The sequence below is a fragment of the Hirundo rustica genome, chromosome 8, assembly GCF_015227805.2.
Source record: "Hirundo rustica isolate bHirRus1 chromosome 8, bHirRus1.pri.v3, whole genome shotgun sequence".
Classification (NCBI taxonomy): domain Eukaryota; kingdom Metazoa; phylum Chordata; class Aves; order Passeriformes; family Hirundinidae; genus Hirundo; species Hirundo rustica.
In genome coordinates, this window is record NC_053457.1 from 19888205 (window position 1) to 19911138 (window position 22934).

General features: G+C 36.7%; 1 protein-coding gene across 2 annotated transcripts in view; it reads right to left on the bottom strand.

Moving 5' to 3' along the window:
- Positions 1-22934, bottom strand: part of PLCE1 (phospholipase C epsilon 1) — a 139249-nt gene that overhangs the window by 65348 nt on the left and 50967 nt on the right. For both annotated transcript variants that reach the window (XM_040070697.2, XM_040070695.2), the window contains exon 3: positions 10806-11097. In XM_040070697.2, the coding sequence (XP_039926631.1) occupies positions 10806-11097 (292 nt within the window). The remainder of the gene's footprint in view (positions 1-10805; positions 11098-22934) is intronic.

Below are 22934 nucleotides of genomic sequence, written 5' to 3' on the forward strand. Positions count from 1 at the left end.
CAAATCCTGGGTTTTGCTTTCCTGAAGTTCAGGGCTCTGAAGAAGTAAGATGGGACCCTAAACCCAATTTTTTTTCTATGAGCTTTTAGAAGGTGGTGCTGGCAAAACCAGGTTCCCTTGCATAGATCATGGATGACACCAATAGCACACAATTCTCTTTTCTGTATTTTTTAAAGACACATAGTATAGTAAACCACAGAGTATGCAAAGAGAGCTATTAAATGATTCCAGGTTTGAATAGTGAGATCCAGAGAGATTTAGATCAGAAATGCGTAACTTTAGTTCAATGAAGTGAAATTGAGAGAAGATTTGACTGCAGTAGGTGAGTAAGCACCTTGCAACAAGTTTTAAATCAAATTTTAAATAATTAAATATAGCAGAAAAAATGCATCACAAGAACAAATGGTTGGTCCTTGATGACAGACAAACTCAAACTAGAAGTGCTTCTTTATCTTGAAGTGTCAGCGACCACTGGGAAAAGCTGTGCATATGGATGATAGTTCTCAGGCTTCTTCAGGAGACTGCACAGTAGCACAGTTGCCTTTCAACTCCTGAGCTTAGAATAGAGACAACTTAGAAGGATGTCAGACCAGCTAAATGTCTCCATCGACATTAGGCTTTGCAATTCTACGAGCTTTCTTCCTTTCCCACACAACATGCTGTTACTGCCATCCTGTTTTCAAATTTGATGTACCATCATCCATGAAATCACTAAATCTTTTTTACCTTCTCAAGCTTTCTGGAATATTTTCAAAAAAAGTTTTGATTTTTGAAGGTTGTGTCTGTTTCTTTTGAACAAACCAAATTATAACATTTTGGGGGTTGGGAAACAAACAGAAATCCTAGTTATTGACACAGTTCTAGTTCTATCTTTGCAAGCAAGAATTTGAAATATATTTTCATTTTTCCTTGATTTTTTTTTAGAGAAATTCATTCTACATATGGTTATGGAAAATACCTGAAGATTTCTCTCACAAACACTGACCTCATATGCAAATCCTACCACCATCTTCAAGACAACCAGTACCTGAAGCAGCACCTCCTCTTTTTTGTGCTCAGTATATATTTGAAAGGTTTGTTAGTACCTATTAGGAGGTTTTATATTCGCAAATACTGTACCTATGAGGTAGACATGAACTATATGATTTGATTCCTTCTACTTCACAGCAATTACAGAACTGCACATTATGAAGACCTAAAGCTTAGAAGAAAATTCTATTTCTATGGTTCTTTTTTTTTTTTTTTTTTTTAGATTTAAGACACTTCAACTTAAATAATAACAAAACTATTTCACAGTGCTTTAAAGTATATCACAAATAAGTTCCTAAAATGTTAATTACATTTTATCAGCCAAGTGCCTACACCAACACAAGAACAGAACTAACTCTTCTCAGCAAATATTGCAAAAGCATTCTTTTTAGGTATAGCTATTTTCAGTATCAAGTCCCAAAGATTAATGATGTTTCAAATCTGAATTCTTCTGAATTCCAACTCGACACTTCTAGAAACTCATAAGAAGAGCAATTCATTTGAAAAAATTGTATATTAATTTTTAGAATAAGTTACGCACGTTTATGATACTTAAATAACTACTCTGCTTTTAAAAGGAAATATCCATGTTAAAGAAATTAGTCACAAAATCACAGAACATGCTGAGTTGGAAAGGACCACAAGGATCATCCAGTCCAGCTCCTGGCCCTCCACAGGACCATTTTGCTGTGTTTCTTTGCAGAGCTTTGCAACTGAAATTTGAACAAGCAAACACAGGTGAGCAACTCCAGATCGAATCTTCTCTAAAGCTAACAGTAACATAATAAAAGGCATTTGAAGCAATACCTTTTCTAGATTAAGAAGCCTTTTTCCCCCCTCAACGAAAAATGCTCTCAGAAGCCACCACACTGACCCATGAATGTGGGTAAAGAGAGGAGACCTAATGCAACAGCATCAGATCTATCCCATTCCTAAAAGATCTCAACACTTACAAAGAAAGCTGAAAATGTGAATGAAACCTGTTGGGTTTCATTCCGTGGGAAATGTAGACAAAAATATGTAATTACTGTAGAGTTGTGCAAAACCCTTAAGAAAAATTAAGCTCATATCTTCCTGGCAAATTCATTCTTTCAGAATTACTAAAGTATGTTGCAATGCTTTTATATACATAACTAGTATTTCAAAAGCAAATACTTAAACATTTGAAAACTATGTCAATATGAATCCTCTTACATAAAAGCTAAATCAACTGCCCTTCGAAAAATTCTCATATCAGCTTAATTTTTAGAAAAATGTTTACACCGTTCTGCCTCAAATCAAAGCTAAAAACATTACAAACCAACCAAAAGGCAGCATCTGAGCTGAAATTAACTAAAATAAATTACACTCCCTTTATTGTAATACTTCTAGGTATTTTGATTTGTTGTCACTGACTGAATAGAGACAACAAAAACACCATTGTTTTTCCATTAATACAGATACACTTGACATCAAGGTGCTTTTTTTCTGTGCTGTCTAAACTACTGAGGGGAGAATAACGGTGTTGACAACCAAGACAATCTTCCTATTGCAATGGGGTACTATCACTTTGAATGGTGAATGTTTGTCAGCCTTTAGCTAACAGCCAGATTAGGGAAATGGGAGAGTTAGCACATAAAAGACACTCCTTTTACGGAGTAAAATATTATCAATCTTCATTCAAGTTACAGATTAAAACTGTAAAAAACATGCAAATATAGATCTTTCTTTATGACCAGTTAGGAGCAAAACATTGCTTTTACATGCTGCTATGCATACATGTCATTCAGAAAGGAAAAAAAAGTAAACTCTCTTAAGCAACCACGGAACAAAAATTGGTCGCAAGTTATAAACTTGTATACTGAAGATCCAGAAAGAAAAGCCCACTAAAGAAAAAAGCAGCAGTACATTTACATTCAGAAACATGTTACTAACTTGTAACATGAGTAATTTATATACTTCAGGAAAAAGAAACAACTTAACCTTTTTCTAGTACTTTTTAAAGTACTGAAATTCGTATTTTGTCCAGCAATTTTTTAACAGACTTGTTTTTTGTAGACTAAGAAACAAAGGAACATCCCACAACATAATTTAATATCTAAATAGATGCAATGTGAACCAAATAAATGCAAAGCAAATTGCCTAAATTACTTGAAATATTGCATTCCATTTCAAACAAGCTGAAATACAAAATACAGTTACGACATTATTCCACATTGCTTATATTAAATCCTTACTTCATTTTCCACCTAGAAACAGTTTTGTGTCCTTACAGCAATATTATTAAATGCAGCCATAATAGATCTAACATAAGATTAGAAAACCCAATTTACTTCTCTGGAAACAAAACTATCACTTTGATCTAACTCCCTATATGTATTTAGAACTGGGTACTACGGGCCACAGAAGGGCAAATCTTACCTGCAAATGTGCCTTCCATTGAACCTTAGATTCCTCCTAAAATGCCAGAAGAGCAGGTACTTTCAGTACCACAAAAAGTCTCCACGCTGCACTTGTCCAAACTAACAGTCAGGCAACAGCTGCTCAGTTTAAAGCTACAAACTGTGGCAAAATGCATAACTGACATGCCTTGTGTAAGCCATGAAGAAGACATGCATTTGGCTGGCTCACTGAAAGGTCAGGTTTCCCACCTCCCCAGATAAAAGCTGAAACACTAGGATTCAAATGGAAGGAAGTTTAGAAATTAAGGATGAGCATACATCCTGCTAAGACTAAAAGCATTTGATTTTGACAGCAGAGTTATAAACAAGAGTGATTTTAATTCTGCTGGATTTTTGTCTTTAAATATATTAAGAAATAAGTTATCCTACACTCAGGCTTTTGTACAAGCTATATTTATATCAATGTTGTTTAAACAGGCCAACAGTAATAAATGGAATTACTTTTGTTTTAGGAAACTTCATCTGAAGCATTACAAAAACCACAACGTGGGTTTCTTTATTAGCAACTGCCTTACCTTTACAGCTATTAGACTCCCTGCACTAACAACTCTAGTAAAAGGCAATAGCATTAGCTTTAATGGGACAAAGGGCTATGACTTAGGCAATCATCCAAAAAAGTTTCTTTGAGAGGCAAAGTAGAGAAAAACCTCCCTGAAGCTTCCAGAAATGTGATTAACCAGGAAGAAGTTACAAATAGGGGGAATTAAAAAGACAGCATAGCCTCAGATCACATGTATGTTCAGAAAGTAAGTAGAAATCAAACCCCTCGCCTTCATCCCACAGTCAGTATCTGGCTCTGGCATTTCTATCACTTCTTCTCTTCATTCTAACCTTACCCTTGTCTACACACAGTTTACACCACTTTTACAAGCAGCAGGACTACATCACTGAAAAGTTAGTTATGAAATTTGCTAGAGTACACAAGACTGAAAACCAATATGCTGCCACAAGAAAGCTTTCTCCATTTCCCCAGGAAGTCTGAGAAAGGTCTGTGCAGAACTGGAATGCAAGCAGTACACTCAGAGACACTTTGTTTATACGGTGAATATATGTCTTGTCTGAAAAATCTCTGCTGAAGGAATGACCATGGGACCTGGCCAACACACCATAATTTTTTCATTGACAACACAAGCATATTCTTTCTTAATTGGAAGAACGACAATTTAGCGTTGTTTCCAACTTCCAGCTGGAAACTAGGATACTTAGATTCTCAAAAAATTCATGTTAAATATGATAACATAAGGATGCCCATGGAGATGCAGTAGAAAACTTTAGAAATAATTTTATCTATAAATATAAATTTTATTAATGCTATTTCACTACAAATTTACAAAATGAACCATCAAATTAAACATTTCTCATCATTATACGATCAATACTAAAGTATTTTCCACTACTTATAAAAGCAAATGTCTGAAAACCCAAAGAAAATAACTGAATGCCTTTGATCTGCTAGGTAAACTGTACAGTATTTCTCAGAATTTAGCAAAAAAAATTGTGTCTGGAGAGAAATAAAACAGCATTATCCCACAACACTTGATTTTCTCTCCCAGTTTGTTTCCTAAAATCAAAGCTTCAAGAGATGACTTTTGAGTCATCTTGTTGCTTGAGTCCTTGGGGTTTTCTGCTCATGATTGACATGCTAACATAAACATAACGAAAAAGTTCCATTCTACATTTTAAAAGTTCCCATGGACACTACTTTTACAAGGTCCATTCAAACAAATGTTCAGACCTTTAAAATAATAAACAATAATAAGCAGTTCAGGGATTAACTATCTGCGCTCAGAATCCCATTTCATTTTTTTTTCTGAAGAGTACCCATCATAAAAAAATAATAAATTTGATTTTAAAACTAACATCACTTTGCACGAACTTCTGCTCTGTCAGTCTTCATTCACAGACATCAGCATGTCCTTAATTACCTTCCTCAAACCTCTAACAACACAGACTCATTCCATGCATTTAAGCTCTTTTTTAATTATGGTGGAAATAACAGCTATAGACTCCCAACAAAAATGTTGCTATAAGCTGAGACAGATACACAGGTTAAAGGATCAACAGTATACCCAAAGTGTCACACAGTATATTCTTGGAACGAAACTCAGTTCTGTTTCTGAATGGCTTAGCCCTGTACACAGATTAGGATATCCAGATCCATACAGATGTACCTGGAGTATGATACCTATTACGTCCAAAAGTGCAATTTTACAGATGGAAATATTTTAAATTCTTTTAATAAGATTACTTACACTGGTTAACTTCAAACTTCTGCCTGGTTCAATTATGTGTCTATCTTGCAGCAATATGCCTTACTGATCCTGCAAAGAGGACTGTAAGGACAAGACAAGCTATGTGGGCAGAACATAAATCTTTGTGCCTATAATGTATTAAACATGTTGGATTGAATAAAATTTTTATTAAAGTAATGTTGTCAAGGATCCTCATTAAGTCCTTCTCCCACTACCCATGGTGTGACCAATCTGGCTTCAACCAGACCTGGCCAGAGGGTGACAGGTCCAGGAGACTGACCTCAGTGATCTTTCCCTTCTGCCAGTTTGCAGGGATAATCATTGTAGCCAGCTCCAAGTGGTCCCACATGTCTCTAGATTTAGAGCTGTCCTCCAGAATCTTTCTCCTCCTTGCTGATGTCTCAGCCTTGATCTGTGCTTCCTGCCGTGTCACTCTTCTTTCTGTTCCTAACCAGATGACCTGCACTTGTTCCTGCTCGTCCTGACCTACATCCTGGCGGCAACACAGCAGGCATGAAATCCTTATTTCCTGACTCACATCCTTGCCTCAGGTCACACTATCTGCATACAGACTGACCTGTCTCCGGTATCTGATTTCCTCTCCTATAGTGCATTGTCTGACGCATCTTACCACAGACTGTCAGCTAAGACACATTTTCTCTTTTCAGGTCTTAATTTCAGCTTGTTTGACTTTATCTCTCATTTTAGATGGTCTTAACCTTTGGGCCCAAGCACAACCCATCAGCCAAATCATGCTGGCCTTTCTTAATCTATGTACATTAAGCTTGTTATCACCCATGACTCCGATGTATAGCGATCAGACAACCGCCCCAACTTCAGGGATCCTGGAATTTTCCCAGTATTGTAACAATACACTTTGTGCAAAGGGTACAAGAAAGAGCAGTGGGGAAAGCCACAGAGACTTGGGCACCTGTTTGCTGTGAAGCCTTGCAGATGGCAAAATCTGATTACAAAAAGGGTAATCACTAAATTCTCTGGGATGAATGAAGAAGGTTTTCTTAAGATCAATGCAGTCTGCCTCCACATTCATGACAAATTAGTTCCCTTATGTTCTTGGTCAAAACCTGCCATTGTCAGTCTAACAAGTCCTGTCGAGCTTTCTCTGGAAGATGTAGTCCGATTTATATCACACAGAGTGGCATCAGACTCCTCCATTTTAGAAGACACTAAAGTGAAAAGTATACTGATACAAAATGTTTGCAGTCTGCTCCATCTTCAGACACCTCTTTCTAACTTTCCTCCCCTTTATCTTAGATGACAAACAGAATTAAATTGGGGTGGAGGGAAGAATACGTTTCTTTCAAATGATAGCTCTATCAAATGTAAAGTACAAATATTTTCACATACTCTAGTTCCTCCTTTAAGAAAGACACAACTTTTTTTCACTTTCTGCATAAAAATGTCAACACCATACGAACTATGACAATGACTGGCCCTTCAAATATGATTCCAGTGAAAGTTCTGGCCCATTCACAACTGTGAGCAAACTTCTGTAACAATCAATTTGTAAGAAACAGAACAGGCTGAGAAGCAGGATTTCCTTTCTACAGGAAAAAAAAAAAAAAAACAAACCAACAACCTGGCTCCAATCCAAATCCCATTGAAAGCCACACTTAAAATTTTTACTAACCAAAAACTGAGTTACATACGGAGGTACTAAAACAGTGCAGCCTAAATGTCTTCGGCGTTCATATGTGAAAATTATGTTCCCTGTAGCAACAAAGTTTCTGACGAGGATGTGAATGTCACTGGCCAGCTGTGGGAACTCCAGGCACCCGTGGTTCCCGGGAGTCCACTGTCAGCCTGTCCCCGTGCTACCGGGGCCAGCCCCAGCGCTCAGTCTGACAGCTCCGTGAGCCATCTGAGAGCAGCGCTTGCAGGCGCCCAGCTCCAGGCCCAAGGCATGGCTCTGCCGCACAGCAGGCCCGACATGAGGTTTTGGAAACCATCAGTCTCAGATCCACATGACTGGGAACTCTGGCTTAGAAGGTCTGGTATGTTTGGAAGCCTTCTGTGGAACTAACAACACTGGCTGATCTGCCCACAAAACCATCCTAGCCCTGGGGACTCAGTGCATTTAAGGTTCTTAGCTACCAAGGAAAACCTTAGAAAGCATTCTCTGGAGCTGGACTGCTTGTGACTGCAAGGCTCATCGCTCAGGTCACTAAGTAACCCCTGAAGGACTGAACACAAAGAACTCACAAAGTGCTCGCTGCTAGGGAGACTCAAACCCAGGAGGCTATCCCAGTATTAGGGACTTGCTGTTTGCAGGATCCCTATTTGCTGGGCAGATATTACATAAAAGCCCTAACTAAAGAGAGCATCAATGTTTTGAGAAGTCCTCCTTTTGGATCATGAAGGCACTCACCATTAAAGTAGTGGGCTCCTCTTTAAACACACTATGCAAGAGAGAGTTGAACTTTGTCTCCAAAAATTGCAACCATTTTGAAAGAAAAGTAGTGGAATGCTGTCTAGTCCAGAAAAGGTTCTCAAACACAAATTCAACTGCCCTTGAAATATTTTCAAGACTTCATGATATAGACTGGTTGTATTAAACAATTTTCCTTCTGCTATGGAAGCTTTTAAAGAACTTTCTTGAAAATCATGTGAAGTGCAGTAATATTTACTCTGACAACTGATTTGGAGTTAGAGTGCCTGTCCTCCCAAGAAGTCATTATATGTGACAGAGCCCTACTTTCATGGAAAGGGCTAAACACCTGCCTGCTGATTGAATTCCTTCTTTATTTTGCTTTGCTTGCACATACAGCTTTTACTTTATCTATTAAACTCTCTTCAACTGAATTTTTCAATTAATTTTTGCACTGTTATCCTTTCTGATATCTCACTGTAGGGAAGTGAGTGGCAGCAAGGTGCTACATACCAGGGTTAAACAACAGCAGCTATTACAGCCCAACAGGACCAATACATTTCCTTTTCAGTGCCTCCAAACAACTACTGGGTGAAGTGTTCCCATGACATTCTGCATCCTGTGACAAATCCTCCATCACATTTGATGACAGAGCTATTGATGTGAATGAAAATTTCTCAGGTTTAGATGAGGTTAGCTTACTGAGGTTAAATCCAGCCATACAGAGGATGCTGGACAGATGAAAATAACCTTCTTATCAATCTGTATGGATAGGACAATTTCTCAAAAGATACACACCCATGAATAATGACCAGAGCTTTGAATTCAGAATGCAGTTGGGTTCCTTGCTAATGTAAATTACTTGGTCACATCACCAGGTAACACTCCATATAAATGTTTTTAGAGAGGACTCTTACCGTTTTTCAGATATAATACATCATCACAATATAAACGAACAGGAAGTGTCCACACCCATAAAATTTCAATATCCTAAAGCTGCAGGACACCTTCCTCACCAGAGACCAGCACAGTAAATCATGCCTAAATCACTACAGTAAATCCAGTCTCTACTGTCTACACAGGCTATCAGTGGAATTGCAAACTGAGTTCAAAATCTTGGCTTTTTAAAAATATTTTACATCCTTTGGCTTAGAATCCAACAATATACACCACATAATACTGTCACCATAGATACCCCCAAACTAGTGCAAAGTGTGCGGGTACATGGAGTACACAGAGTACACAGAGTACACATGTGCACTCACTAGCTCAGGCTCCATAAAAAGATGCAGCTATATCAGCAGCTTGGTGAGCCTGAGCTAACTACTGCTGCTGCTTCAGTTTCAGAACTCAGTTCTTCTAACCTTGCTTTCTGAGCTGTCACAGGAATGTCCCTGTTTATTTTTCTAAAGCACTTATCTCCCCAGAACAAATAAAAACCAAACAAAATAAACCAGAATACCCTACCAAAATTGGACACCATACTGTACATATCTGTCTCTTACAGACAGTGACAGTAGGTGAAACTTAGTAACATTGCTCAAGGTGCTGCTGAAATTCATTCACATGCTACAAGTTTGCCATCTGTACCTGTAATTCTTAGAATATTTTACTGCCTCTCTCTGCCCTCTCATTCACCTAGAGAGAAACTAATTAAAACAAGAAAGGACCACTTTTTGGGATAAAAATAAGACAGCCATATATGGACATAAACTATACCATTATTTGTTAAAAATTGGGTCAGTATCTGTGTTAGTTAAGGAATCAATTTTGCACTTATTTTCATATTCCATAAAATTTTGGGCAAGCCGTAATATCCACATGCATCACTTCTACCATAATATGACTGAGATACTACATCCTTTTGTTATGGTTTATCAGACAATGATAAATCTCCAAAGGCTTGAATAACCTATAAGATATTCTAGCCATTAACTAAAAATTAATCAATAATGTAAGTACTGTTCTGTACAAAACTGCCTTTTAAAGCACACAATTTGTACCAAAAAAGCTTTGTTTAACTTCCAAAACTGACTAAACTAATCACATCAAGGATATTATTACATATGAAGATGATCAGCATGGAAGTTTAGTATACAACATCCATTTTCCAACAGGCACTTTCCATACAGACAGCACCAATGTTATTTGACGTGATCCAATACTACAAAGATGACGGACCCAGGAGAAGACCAACAATAAATCAGTAATGAAGCATATGTGCTTCACAACACAGCGCAATGCTGGCAGCTACTTGTAAAATGACAACAATAATAACCAAGTAGAGCACACACTCCTTTCTCTAGTTCTGAACCAAGTCAGTGCCTGAGCAGTAGCACTCGGGAAATGAGAAATACTACATACAGGAACACCCTAAAAACAACAGTTTAGGCATTAAATTTGGATGCAGGGAGAAAAGATTCCAACAAGAAAAAAAACACGAAAAGGTGTTTGTTCTGTAATAGGATTCTTTTCATTTTAGCTGCATTTTTACTTGATTAAACTAAGATAGCTATTCATTATGACACATAATGACTGCAAAGGAAAATTCCTATTTGAAAACATAAAACCTTTCTTATCTGTTAACTTCATGGATGAGTACATAAATTACTGAACACCATATAGCGTTAATAATTTTGGAACTCATCCTATACTTTAAGTGGACAGAGATTTAAAAGAAAAAATCAGCATTACCTTTAAGCATTGTTCTTCCAGTTGATCCTCCAAAGATATTTAAAAGACCACTTCTTGCTCCTAATGATGTAGTTGCTTCTAGTAAAGCACCAGTTATATAGTTAGAGAGTGCAGTCCTCTGTAAAGTGGCACGATATTGACAGTAAGCACCTGTTACACATGGTTTTTCACAAAACCCATCTCCATTATATATACAGTCTGTAACAGATGTTGGGAGCTTTCTCCAAAAATGAGGAATATGTTCAAAAATATCTTCTGCTCCTTCCTCTTCTTCTCTCACTGCACTGAAGATCTGTGGAGAATGTAAAAGCACGGACTGTTAGTTCATTTGCTTAGGATAACACACTGAATATAAAACAATTCCAAATGACGATGACTTCTTGTGAAGTTCAATGACCTGCAACATCTACTTATCCAAAACAGTTTGTTAAGATTTTGGGTTATGCCTCCAAATAGGATATTTAAGTAAGAAGTCATTCTGGCTTTCAATCTATGTTTAAAAGTATTCTAAAGATAACCATTAGACTAAAAAAACCCACATCAAAATACCTCATCAACATTTAAAATACGGAATATGCACAAAATTGTTTATAATACTATTGGATCTGTTGTACTTCCAGAAAATCTTAGAGATATCAGTAGCAGAAAAAACAGGTCAACTCAGGGTTGGAACTTTTTCTTGCTGAGTGGGTGGGGTTTTGCAAACAGAAATGGTTTTCATCACTCTGAACCCTTTTTCAAAATGTTCAGGTGTCACGTTTATTGCATTACTTCCAGCCTACGCACAGGTCCTCTATATTATATTGGTTTAGTACTTTTTCCAGTATTTGTGATAACACGCTAATGAACTTCAGTCTGTGGCTTAGCAACTATGTAATGTTTGCTTATTTAAAAGAGTCTAATGATCAAAGCAAGAATCTGAAAGAAATCTCTTCATTTAGTATACAAGGGGAGACTTGATGCTTTGCATTCTTGTATGCTGACTTACTGATTAACATTAATAATTTGTTTCAATGATCCGTGCTTCTTAACTACAAAGTGTAAACTAAAAATTAACACAGGGAAAGGTCAGCATAAATGTCACCAGGACAGGTGCTGAGACAGTTTTCATGAGGTTGTGCCCCACCAGTCTTAGATCTGCAGAAGAAAGAAGCGGATGGCTTCGTGACAGTTTTTTTCAATTATAATGCCTCGTGTCTTGTTGCCATCCTTTCCCACATATAAACAAAACACAGCTATCCATCAACATGGCAGAAAGTGCAGCCAGCCCTAGAAAGCAAGCACACATGTGCTCAGTCACACAAGAAGAAGCTGTTTGCACAGCCTGTGCACGCCACACGTCAGAGGCACGGGCGCCCTGCCCACGGGACACACACGTGCCCAGCCACGGGGCCAGGGACGGAGGCGGCTCCCGGGACAGGGATCTCACACCGCTCCAACTCTGCCCTGAGACTGGCATCAACCCTGCCAGGTGAGTGAGGAGGGACCCAGCTCCCTGCTCCATGAGGGATCCCACCCTCCACTAACAGAACAGGTGAACAGTGACGTGCTTCTTTCATCTGTGTAAACAAATTGCAGAAAATCAAATACAATCTGATATATTAAGTAGATATTTGCTATCTTAGCTTTAATTTTTGTAATAATCATGTTTGAGGGGAAACAGTAAAATTTTATATTAAAAACATAATAATTCATTAACTAGTAATGTAATTCAATGATCTGAAAAAGAACACTGACATAATTATTAACATAAAAAAGAATTGTTCATATGTTGACTGTGGTTATATATAACTTAATTCCACTAAAAGATAGCTTCTGTGATGCACTACACCAAGATGCACTACAATACTCATGCACTATACTACAGCATGAAATGCTGTATTATCTTTTTCCTCTCTTCCTGCATATTTTCCAAAATTTGTTTGGTCTGAGGTTTCTAGAAATATTATGCCTGCATCTTTATCTTCTTTTTTTTTTTTTGCTTTCTGGCAGTTTTATGGTCTTTTAGACTGTCAGTACAGACACATCATCACCTTAATTCAGAAAGAAAATGTGCTTTTAAAGCGTGCCTTACCTGGACGGGATGTGTGTAGACCTTTTATTTAGCTAGCTGTCTACAAGTACCTTTGCAAAAGGTGTACTGTGAAATAGTAAACCTTTGGACCACGAGGGTGTCACACACAGCAGACATAATTAGTCTTTCTAGCTTGTTTAAAAAATATTTAGTTAATGAATATAATTTAACTTCTCAAAACTGCAGTTACCATCCAAAATATTTTTAAAATTGGGTTCTGCAACTTATAAAGGCATGTTCTGTTGCCTACACAACTCAAATTTCTTTCAGCTGCCAAAGCAAAGAAACCATTTGTTGACAGAAATAGGCGACAGTGTTTTGCTGGAGAGATTATACATAGAATAATGGTGTTAATCTCTTCTGTGTAAGTAGACTTCAGGGCACTAGCTGTCTCCAAAGACTTTGCTCATCACATAACATTTTCAAATTCTGTTTGTTTTAATATGTTAAAGTTCTCGGCACGTTACCTCTGCTGCAGAGGTTACAGATGAGGTTACAGATGAGGTCACAAAAAAATACAGACTTACAATGTGTATACTTACCAGCCCCTGAAAAGAACTGAAACAATCAGAATAGGAACAAATCCCTCAGGTAACTGATAGGGGAAACCACCTTTCAGAGAGATTGCTCCAGACAATTGGGGAAACTTAATCTTGTCTGGGAGACAAAGAAGTTTATTCCAAGCCAGGGTTTACAGTTCATACTGGGAAAATCCGGATCCTATTGATCCATACCACTACCAAAGAATGACTAACGTAATTAAAAATGAATGTGAACCAAAAAGAGTAAAATGCAGCACTAAACTGAAAGCCACCCATCAAAAAACAAAGCCTCACTTTTGCCTTACATATCAAATTAAACATTTCAAAACCATCTGCAGTCTGATGTTGCCGTGTCTCATTTAATGTGTATAAGAAACTCAGGACAGTGTCTGACTCTAAAAGCGTTGCAATATTAAACATTCTGTAATGAACTCACAACACTTTTAAATTAAGGAATAAGATTAAATAGGAAACTCCATATACTAATACACCAGTATTCCAATAAAAGTATACTACAGCTTCAATAAATTTTTACTTTCTTCTCCTTTTAAAGGAGATTTTAATGGTAAGTAAAAGGAAAATAAAAATTACTTGCAACATACAATATTTCTGATTTCTACAAGAGAAAATTGTCCTCCAACTCAAAAAGGAAAATTAGCATTAAAATAAAGATTAAATTCTGACAATTCCATCCTTGTAGCTTTATACCCAAGTCCATATTTGGAAAATGCATGGAAACAAAACAGATTATTCAGATCTTAATAAGGTATGCAATAAATCATCAAAACTTTACTTTTAAAAGCCCCTCAGTTTTGCTTCTAGTAACTTAAAATGGTTTCTGCAAGTTAACTTATTGATAACCTTCAGGCAATAAAACTTTCTTAAAGTGACAACAGACATATTTTGCCAAGATACTAAATATATCTTTTAAAATACCTATAAAAACAAGCAACCTACACTAGCCTTGAAACTATTTTTTATTTCCTCTTGCAATCTTTATTTTCTGTTTAATCATCATGCAATTGCAAATTGCAATATGTCCTTTTCTCCACAACATTACTATACCTTTACTGTGTAGAAATGGCAGAAACCTAAACACCACAGCCATTTATTACCCAGTTTCCAACACATATTGCCCCAAAATGAAGCTGGAGTTCATTGGTGCTGCTGTACTGGAAATATCAGATATAGCAGTTTATAAAGAATAATTGTGATCTTAAATTTACATGTATCTCTTAATGTAGTCTTTTTTTTTCTCTCTTTTCACATTTTTCTGCCTCAGGTATTTAGGTTAGAACTTGGAGGTGTGTTATCATATCGCCAAACATATAACAGCTGCTGTGCTTTTGAAACCCAGAAACAGGAATTATGAATAGAAAATGTCCCATTATTAGGCAGCAGGTTTAATTTCTCTAACTTTATTAAAATAATGAAGAATATGCGTACCTAAGAATTTCATTGCAAAGAATAGTCATGAAAAATTATGCTTATTGCTGCTGCACTGTAAAAATATGAGAAAATAGAGTGTAATGAAGTTTTAATACTTCATTGCATCTGTCCAAATGCTCTCTAAACCCATCTTTCAAGGTATCCTGAATGATCAAGATGAAATTCTGAAATGTAGGAGGTGTGTGTTCAGTTGGTACAACACATTTCAGTCTGATTTCCTGGCTGTTCACCTACAGAGCCTTCATTTGTTGCACACTTTTAAAGCATTTTTAAATGCATGCAAGCCATAGTGGTATATTAACAAGTAATAACTCTCAAGACAGTATATGTTGAAGATAATTTAAAATATCTCCTTTGAAAACACGAAGGTTTTACGGAACATACAAGCCTAAACACAATTAACAGCACAGGAAATGCTGCTCTTTTCTAAATTTGTTCTGTTCCAGGAAAAATTACATTAAAATGAGGAAATTCTGATGGTAATTTTTCATTTTGGCCCTGCAGAATTTTCAGAAGAAAACCCTTACTAATATTGATCAAATGAAGCTAACAGTGCTCTCTTGGAAGTTGAGACCAAGGATCATTCCAATTGCTTTTATATGTATTTATTCTATTATTTAATTTGGATATCTATAGCATGGAATACAAACACAGTCTGCTGTGGAAAAAAACCCCACTTTTAACCACTAATATGCAAGGTAAACTTGGGTGAATGAAGCATTAATGCACAATTGGTCAATATTTCAGTTTTATGTCTTCCAAAATGGTACTCCAGCATAACATTTTGAAGCATGTTATTAGTAAAAATGCAAAAATAGGTAAAGCTGACAGCTAATTTTCTGAAATACACTGGATTTTCTCAGCTTTATCTCATTCAAGTTATGACCATACCCCCCCTGATTATCTCAAACAGTTGTGCAGGTTGTTGGAAGCCAAGGGATTTTACTGTGTTTGACAAGCACCCTGTGAACAGCTGAGAGGTCTGCTCTGTCACGACTATTTCTTAGCTCTCTTCACTGGAAAGTCTTGTTCACTTGAGCAATCAAATAGGTGAGGTCTTCAGGAATCCTTTCAAGAAATTGGACATTTTGGTAAGTGTTTTCCAGTGTTTGGAGTACAAAAGCCAGACATTTTGACTGTTAGAACATTGTCTTCTTGGTGGTACTCAGCAGCCTGTAACCAAATAAGTACACACCAGCTGATGAAATTTTTGGCTATGTGTGTTGCTGAGTTTTGGTATTTTACAAGAACAGCTAGGGCAAGGTTTATGATTAAATCTGTAGTCAATTAATTCCATTCCCAACTTACTATTCCAGATGACATGGATGAATACAAATACTCAACTGTAAGCTTTTCTAAATTGTAGCACCACTGAAATTTGTGAGAGACTGATGACTGTCCAGCTCAGCAGGAGATGAAACACCATTCTCATTCCAAATCCAAAACAGCTCTGTAAAAAGAAAGTTCTGCCCTACCTGAAACCAGCACAACTATCTCTCCCAAGCTTCTCTGACCTGTTGTTTGTCATGACACTCTATTGCAGTTTCTCCCTGTGGCAAACATGAAAACAACTATCTGGCAGTTTTGCAAGCTGGCATCCAACTCACAGATTCCCATAGATCCTCTTCCAGCAACTCAGGATCCAACATTTTTGGCTAACAGGCAACATTCTTAAAATATGCACAGCCATCCCAGAATAAAATAAAATAAAACAAAACAAAATAAAATAAAATACAATCAAATCAAGGGTTACATTATTATGATGCCTTCCTTCATACTCAACAACTTTTGGAGATGTATTTGAACATCCCTCTTCAGTGGCTTTGCAAGCCAATGGTACTTGCCATCTGGCTTGCCTGAAGCTTTACCAACAGAAGAACAACTACCACCACCTGAACATTTTGCTTAAACACAGCCATTTGGTGCAGGTTTGCATTTGTGCTCAAGAAATAGCAGTAAAGGGCTGTTTTGACAACTAATCAGCAAGAAAGCTGGAGCCATAAACATATATTCACAGTGAAATACATGCAAAACCTGAAAGAATGGCAGGGATTAACAGTGTTCTTTATATCTTAACTTGCTCATATCTTGCTCTCTATGTATTTTCACATGGTGCTTAAATGTAATAACTTGCCTGCTGAGATGATAGCTTTTGTAATGGAAAAGTTCCTTAAAATATCCCTAGACTGCTGAAACACTGTTCTGTATTTAAAAAAGCTGCCTAGAAAATAAGAGGATACAGTGCCATGGTATAATCTCAAGTGCACTTCATAACATATGAGGAATGCTCTGTTGTCTTGGGGAGTGGGGGGCAGAGGCAGAGAGAAAGTGTTCCTCGAAAAACATACACACAGTAGTCAGTACCACTACAATTTCACCCGGTACTTGACAAATATGCTATTTGCTGTAAGGCATGTGCAGGATGGTGCTGCTCACAGGTGTTGCTCATCTTTTGTCTGGGACACTATAAAGAAGAAAAACAGGAACTGCTTTGAGAATGCAAAACCAGCAAGATTTGTTTGCTGCAGCAGCACCCTGCATCATTTGCTATTGCAGCAGTGAGTAAAAGCAAACATCATATGCCCTTACTGCCCGGGAACCAGTGAGAGGGGTGGGAAGAGAGGACATGATGCCAAGATACAGCCTAGCACATAGTATCGCTTTCTCCATACAGTAGTAATAAATCTCCCAATTCAAACAGAAGTTGCCCTCCCTGGGGTAGGGCACGTACAACTGCCAGAGCAGGTGCACGCATTGGAGCCTGTACAGTCTCCTTACACATCTGAAGGAAAGAACACATCACAGGAAAGAAATAAATGTCTTCAGGCATCTCTTCATCATAGGAGTCAATGCTTGTTCCAGCATACTCAGACAGTTTTTCTAATGGCCACTGATACAGTCACTATGAGAGACCCATATATTTTCCTTTTCTGCAAATGATCTTCACATTCTAGCAATTTAGAAGAAACACTGTGATGACCTGTCCACTGTGGATACCCTTCCAGGAGCTCTCTTGCCAATATCCTTTTGGCAATGTCTGCTCCCAAAAACATTTCCAACTCTTGTGCTCTCCTTAAGGATGAGGAAGATGTTGATAGAATGTCAGGACAGAGCACAAGGCAACAGTACTGCGCTACAGAGCAACAATGCTCACTTACTCAACAGCAAGATTTGTTAAGCGTTCAGTTCTACACACTAAGCTGTAACTGGGCAACGTGGCACTGAGCAGCAGAGGACACACAGAAAACAGAGGACTTGACCCTGGGAACATGGAAATCAGAGTCGATGGTGGCTGGAAGGTTGCCAAAAGAGCGATCAAGCACAGATGTGCCCAAACACTAATATTCATTAAGTGATGTTCTATGAACTTTCTACAGCTTTGACTGCAATTACAGAACGTGCATTACCTCATCAGCCAGTATTTCTTATGAACTGCACCCTGTTAAGGATGAGGACTTCAAGAACAGAAACAGAATTTAATGAGGATCAAACTATCCTGCCCAGGCAATCCTTAAATAAAGTTCAATATTCTTCAGAAATATTAGCCATCCTTATTCAGTTCTGGTATCCCCAAGTGTCTTTAGTGGTGAATTTTTTTCATTCGTTATCATCAGGAAATGATGATGCAGTTTTTAAAAAAATTAATTTGAGATTTGGATTTAAGACAAGAAATTTTAACAGCACGTCCAAAGTTCCAATGAGTCAGCATTTTTCCTTTTGATAAAACTTGGTTGCTATTACTTACTTATTTTCCATTTCTGTAAGGTAAAGTATTAAATAGCCCTTTCCAAAGGCAAGATGGACAGAAGAAGACAGAAAAAGCAGTGTGATTTATTGGGATACAGATTTAAAACAGTATCTCCAACCCAAGAAAGTCCTGCTTTTCATGGCAGGTGTTATACTTTAGATTCAAATAACTACTGGGAAGAATCAACTTAAGATATGAAACAGAGGCTGATAAAAGGCATTAATTAACTGTCATTTGAAAGGTTTTCATAAACACTTGAAATTTCAAGTTGATTACAGAGAAAATGAAAGGATGACACCAAACACAACATAGGAGTTCTTCACATTAGTCTTCAGCAATGTGAGACAATGCCCTTGTCAGTGATAGAAACCTCTGTAATCTTAGCCAGAAAAGGCCAAAAATATCACTTTCAGCCGGGTCAGTTACTCATACATCTGTTGGTACAAATGTGTATGTGAAAATATATTGGGTTATTAATTATTTTATTACTAAGCTCACTTGCTAACTTCTTAGTTTTAAATTTTTTAATCATTTTCTAGTACTTCACTTATAAACTTATAAATTTTAGCTGTTTGCTTTTCTACCCTTGTCAATTCTACATGCAGCCAGTATTCTTTTTATTTCCTGAGTGCTTATTTACTTCCTCCAAACTTTCACCAACAATATAATTTACAAACAATATGCTGCCTTAGTAACTAAATAAATTAAATTACTCTTTTAAATAGACATCTGTGTAATCTCCACCCAACTAATGCACACTTTGGGGTTATTTTTACTGAAAAGTTACTAGTTTTACTAGTCTGAAGTGGGTCATATCTTTGAAAACCTGATCATGTCGACTGGAATTTCTTGGGTTATCACCTTTCAAAATTACCTACGTTTTTAACATAGAAGTATATGCACCGCACACATAATCACTTTTCAAAAATACATTCTAATAATAATACCTTACTGATGAAAGAAAAAGCATTTATATAAACCTTCAGAGGTGTGTTACAAAAGGTATTTAAAACAAGAAGATGACTAGCAGGCTGAATTTTTGATTCCGTATTTGATTCAGAGGTTTTAATGTAACTAGTGTTATCTAATATTACCTAAAATAGGCTAATTAGGCTTAAAACTGCTAGAAAGACTGAAATAATGTACTCAAACCATTTAGATACTAGAATATTAAATGCATCATTAAATAATTGCAATTAAATGCATGATTAAATAATTTCAATTCAAGAGAGATGAACATTTTCACTTTAAATTCCACTTTTCATTCTAGGAGAAAGGTCTTTGGTACATCAAGCTGTAATGGGATGCTACTTTACAATGGATCACTGAATCTTCCAAAGGCAAGTAAGAAATGGTAAGAAATTCTAACAGAATCCACTGAAAACTGTATTTCATATATCCTTGAAAGCTTGCTTTCTTCAAAGGTAGAAAAAGAAAAATAATACAATTAGCTCACTGAAGGTTTCAAACAAGCATCAGGTTCATATTTTTTATTTCTGAAATACTGTCGTGTGACGGGTGCACTCAATACAGGTGAACACCGAGCACTCAAAGCACAGGCACCCAACAGCACCCTTCCCACATCCTATTTCACCTTTTATTATTCTGTATGTGGAGCAACAGCAAGCCTAGATTTTCTCTAAAAAACAAACAAAAACCCCAGACACATATCAGATACAGGCAGAAATCTGTAAGGGTTTGTACCTTAATATCAACTGTACTCTTCCCATTTGAGGAAAGGCTTCCACAGAACTCACACATTTAAAAATAGCTGCATTCCCACTCATGTGAACCAATTATTTAAACAACTTTGAAAGATGAGCTTAGTTGCATATTCCTGAACTATAAACTGACAATAAGTTTTAGGGTATACAATACAAGAAAAATCACTTAAGAGATCTCCTGTCAACATGATTATCTGATCATCTTAGAACCAGACAAAAAAACCCCTAAAAATTATGGTTGTTGAAGACCATGTCTCACCACCCCTTACATGTCTGGCTTTTCATCCTCTTTCTACAGCTTCATCTATTTGTCAAAGTTCACTATAGCTGCTTACACCAAACTCTGGCCTTAGGTGTTTTTAAAAAATATTATATTAATATGTATACTTACATAATTGATTCAGAAAGAACACAGTCTGTTCCATTCCCATGTCCCTCATATTAAAATTCATAAGATAGCCAGTGGTAAGGGTTAAAGGTCATAGAACTGGCTAATTCTCTTTTTACACTGTGTGATGCTGCATCCCTGCGAGTAGAAACTGGTCAGAATTGCTTAAGAAGGTCTCAGGCTCAGAGTACATGTGCCAAAGCTCAGGCACAAAGTACATGTAATAAAACTGTCTTTGTAATTATACAATCACTATTTTTATTTGTATAAAAAAGGGCTCATAATGGGACTTTATTGTACTTTACATCCTGGATTTACGATGTAGGGTGGACCTTTTCAATCTATCAGAAACAGTCTATAGTTCAGATCTGTAGTCAGAAACCCAATGATTAAATAAATGTAAAGTGCAACAGAAGTTTGCTGTATCCTGAAATATTTTCATTTATAACCGACTTTAACTGATACTACAGTAAAAGATTGGTAGGCAGATTACTACAGCTGTCAAATTTATGCATCCTACCCATGGCATACAGCTAACAAAAGAGCAAGTTTTCCTTAGCACAGGAAATCTAGTTCTCATTTTCTAATTTTATAGACACTGAATCCATGCCTATTTGTTTGCTTGTACTTCAGCTGTTGGGTTCTTAGGGTCACATGAATAATTATAAGATTATTTTGGATAGTACTTAGGGGCCAGGAAATTCTCAGAGTTTTCATGACTGAATTGTTTGATAGACTTTTAGGTCAGGATACAGAACATGATTTCATGAAACAAAATAACTCTGTTCTATAAAGAGGCATTTTCCACTTGAAGGGTTTTTTTAAAAATTACCCAGAAATAGAAAGGGCACAATTTCTTGCCCAGTCACAACAGAATATTGATACTTGAACTTAGCTTTAAATTACATGCTTAATCATAATTTACCGATAAAAAGTGAGTCTTCATTCATCACTGTTCACATCGAACATTTAATAACAACCCTACAAAAAGATAAGAATTAAAAAGGGCTATCTTGTAAATTTTTAGAATAAAAATTTCGGCTAAAACTAAGCAGTCACAATAATCCAGCATGGTACAAGGAAGCAATTTTACTTATGTTGGTTTCTTGGACCAAGAATATAGTACCTGCAACACTTTTCATCTTCCCTGGTCATTTGCTGCTAACAAAGACTGTGCTGCATCTATAAGCGCAGGGAAGCTAAACATGTGAAGACATCGTGAACAACTAATACACAATTCTGTAACTGAAATAAATAACTTCCTGTTGTCCTTGTTTCCACCTGGGGTGTTCAGCTGCTGCCTCTAAATAATTGTCCTGCAGAACGCCGTACATTCAATTTTCACATCATATTTTTATTTTATGACACAACTTTGATGATAGCTACTTAATATACACTAATAGCCATACTTAACATTAAGACAACTGTATACTGGAATAAAACTGAACCTACAGAAGTAATTGTCACTGAAAGAGTGACAACTTGACTGAAAATCACAAAATAGATAATCTAATGTTTTGCAATTTTCAAAAGTTCTAATACCTTCATCACATTTAAACCATGTTTTTTAAGGTAAATATGCTTGTTTTAAGAGAATGAGTGAAAAATTAGAGTGACTGAACAAGGGAGAAGGAATAAGAGCACATTATTTCAGTATCTAAATAACACTTTTAAACTGTTGACGAAGTAAGTTTCTGCAGGACCAGAGTATAGTTCTCCTTTCTTTTCCCACTGGAGTGGAATGTCACTGGAAGCTTGATTTTCAGAATTTAAGGCATCTGGCTTAAGACCAGATGAACAAAAATATTTTAAATTAACTTTCCTTATTCTCTGGAGATTGTTACAGACCCAGGGACTAGAGTTTAGTCATCCATGGGATTTATTTTGCTTTAGCATTAGCTTCAACTAAACTTTGAATATACAACAGCTTCCTTACCAAAATTCATAGCCACTCTGCTCAGTGTAATCATTTTTATAAATTGCAATTATATTGCACTGAATTACAAGCATAAGTGACCTGCATGTATGCTTAGCCTCACAAAATGAAGGGTAAAACCTAGATTCCTATTACAAGCTTCCCTTTCATACTATCACACCAGTTCTGAAAGCACTTTGACTTATTTATCTGTAACTACATGTGCCAAATTTAGGATTCTTTAAACTTCAAAAGCTTCACCTTAGTGAGATATAGTGTGCTTCAACAG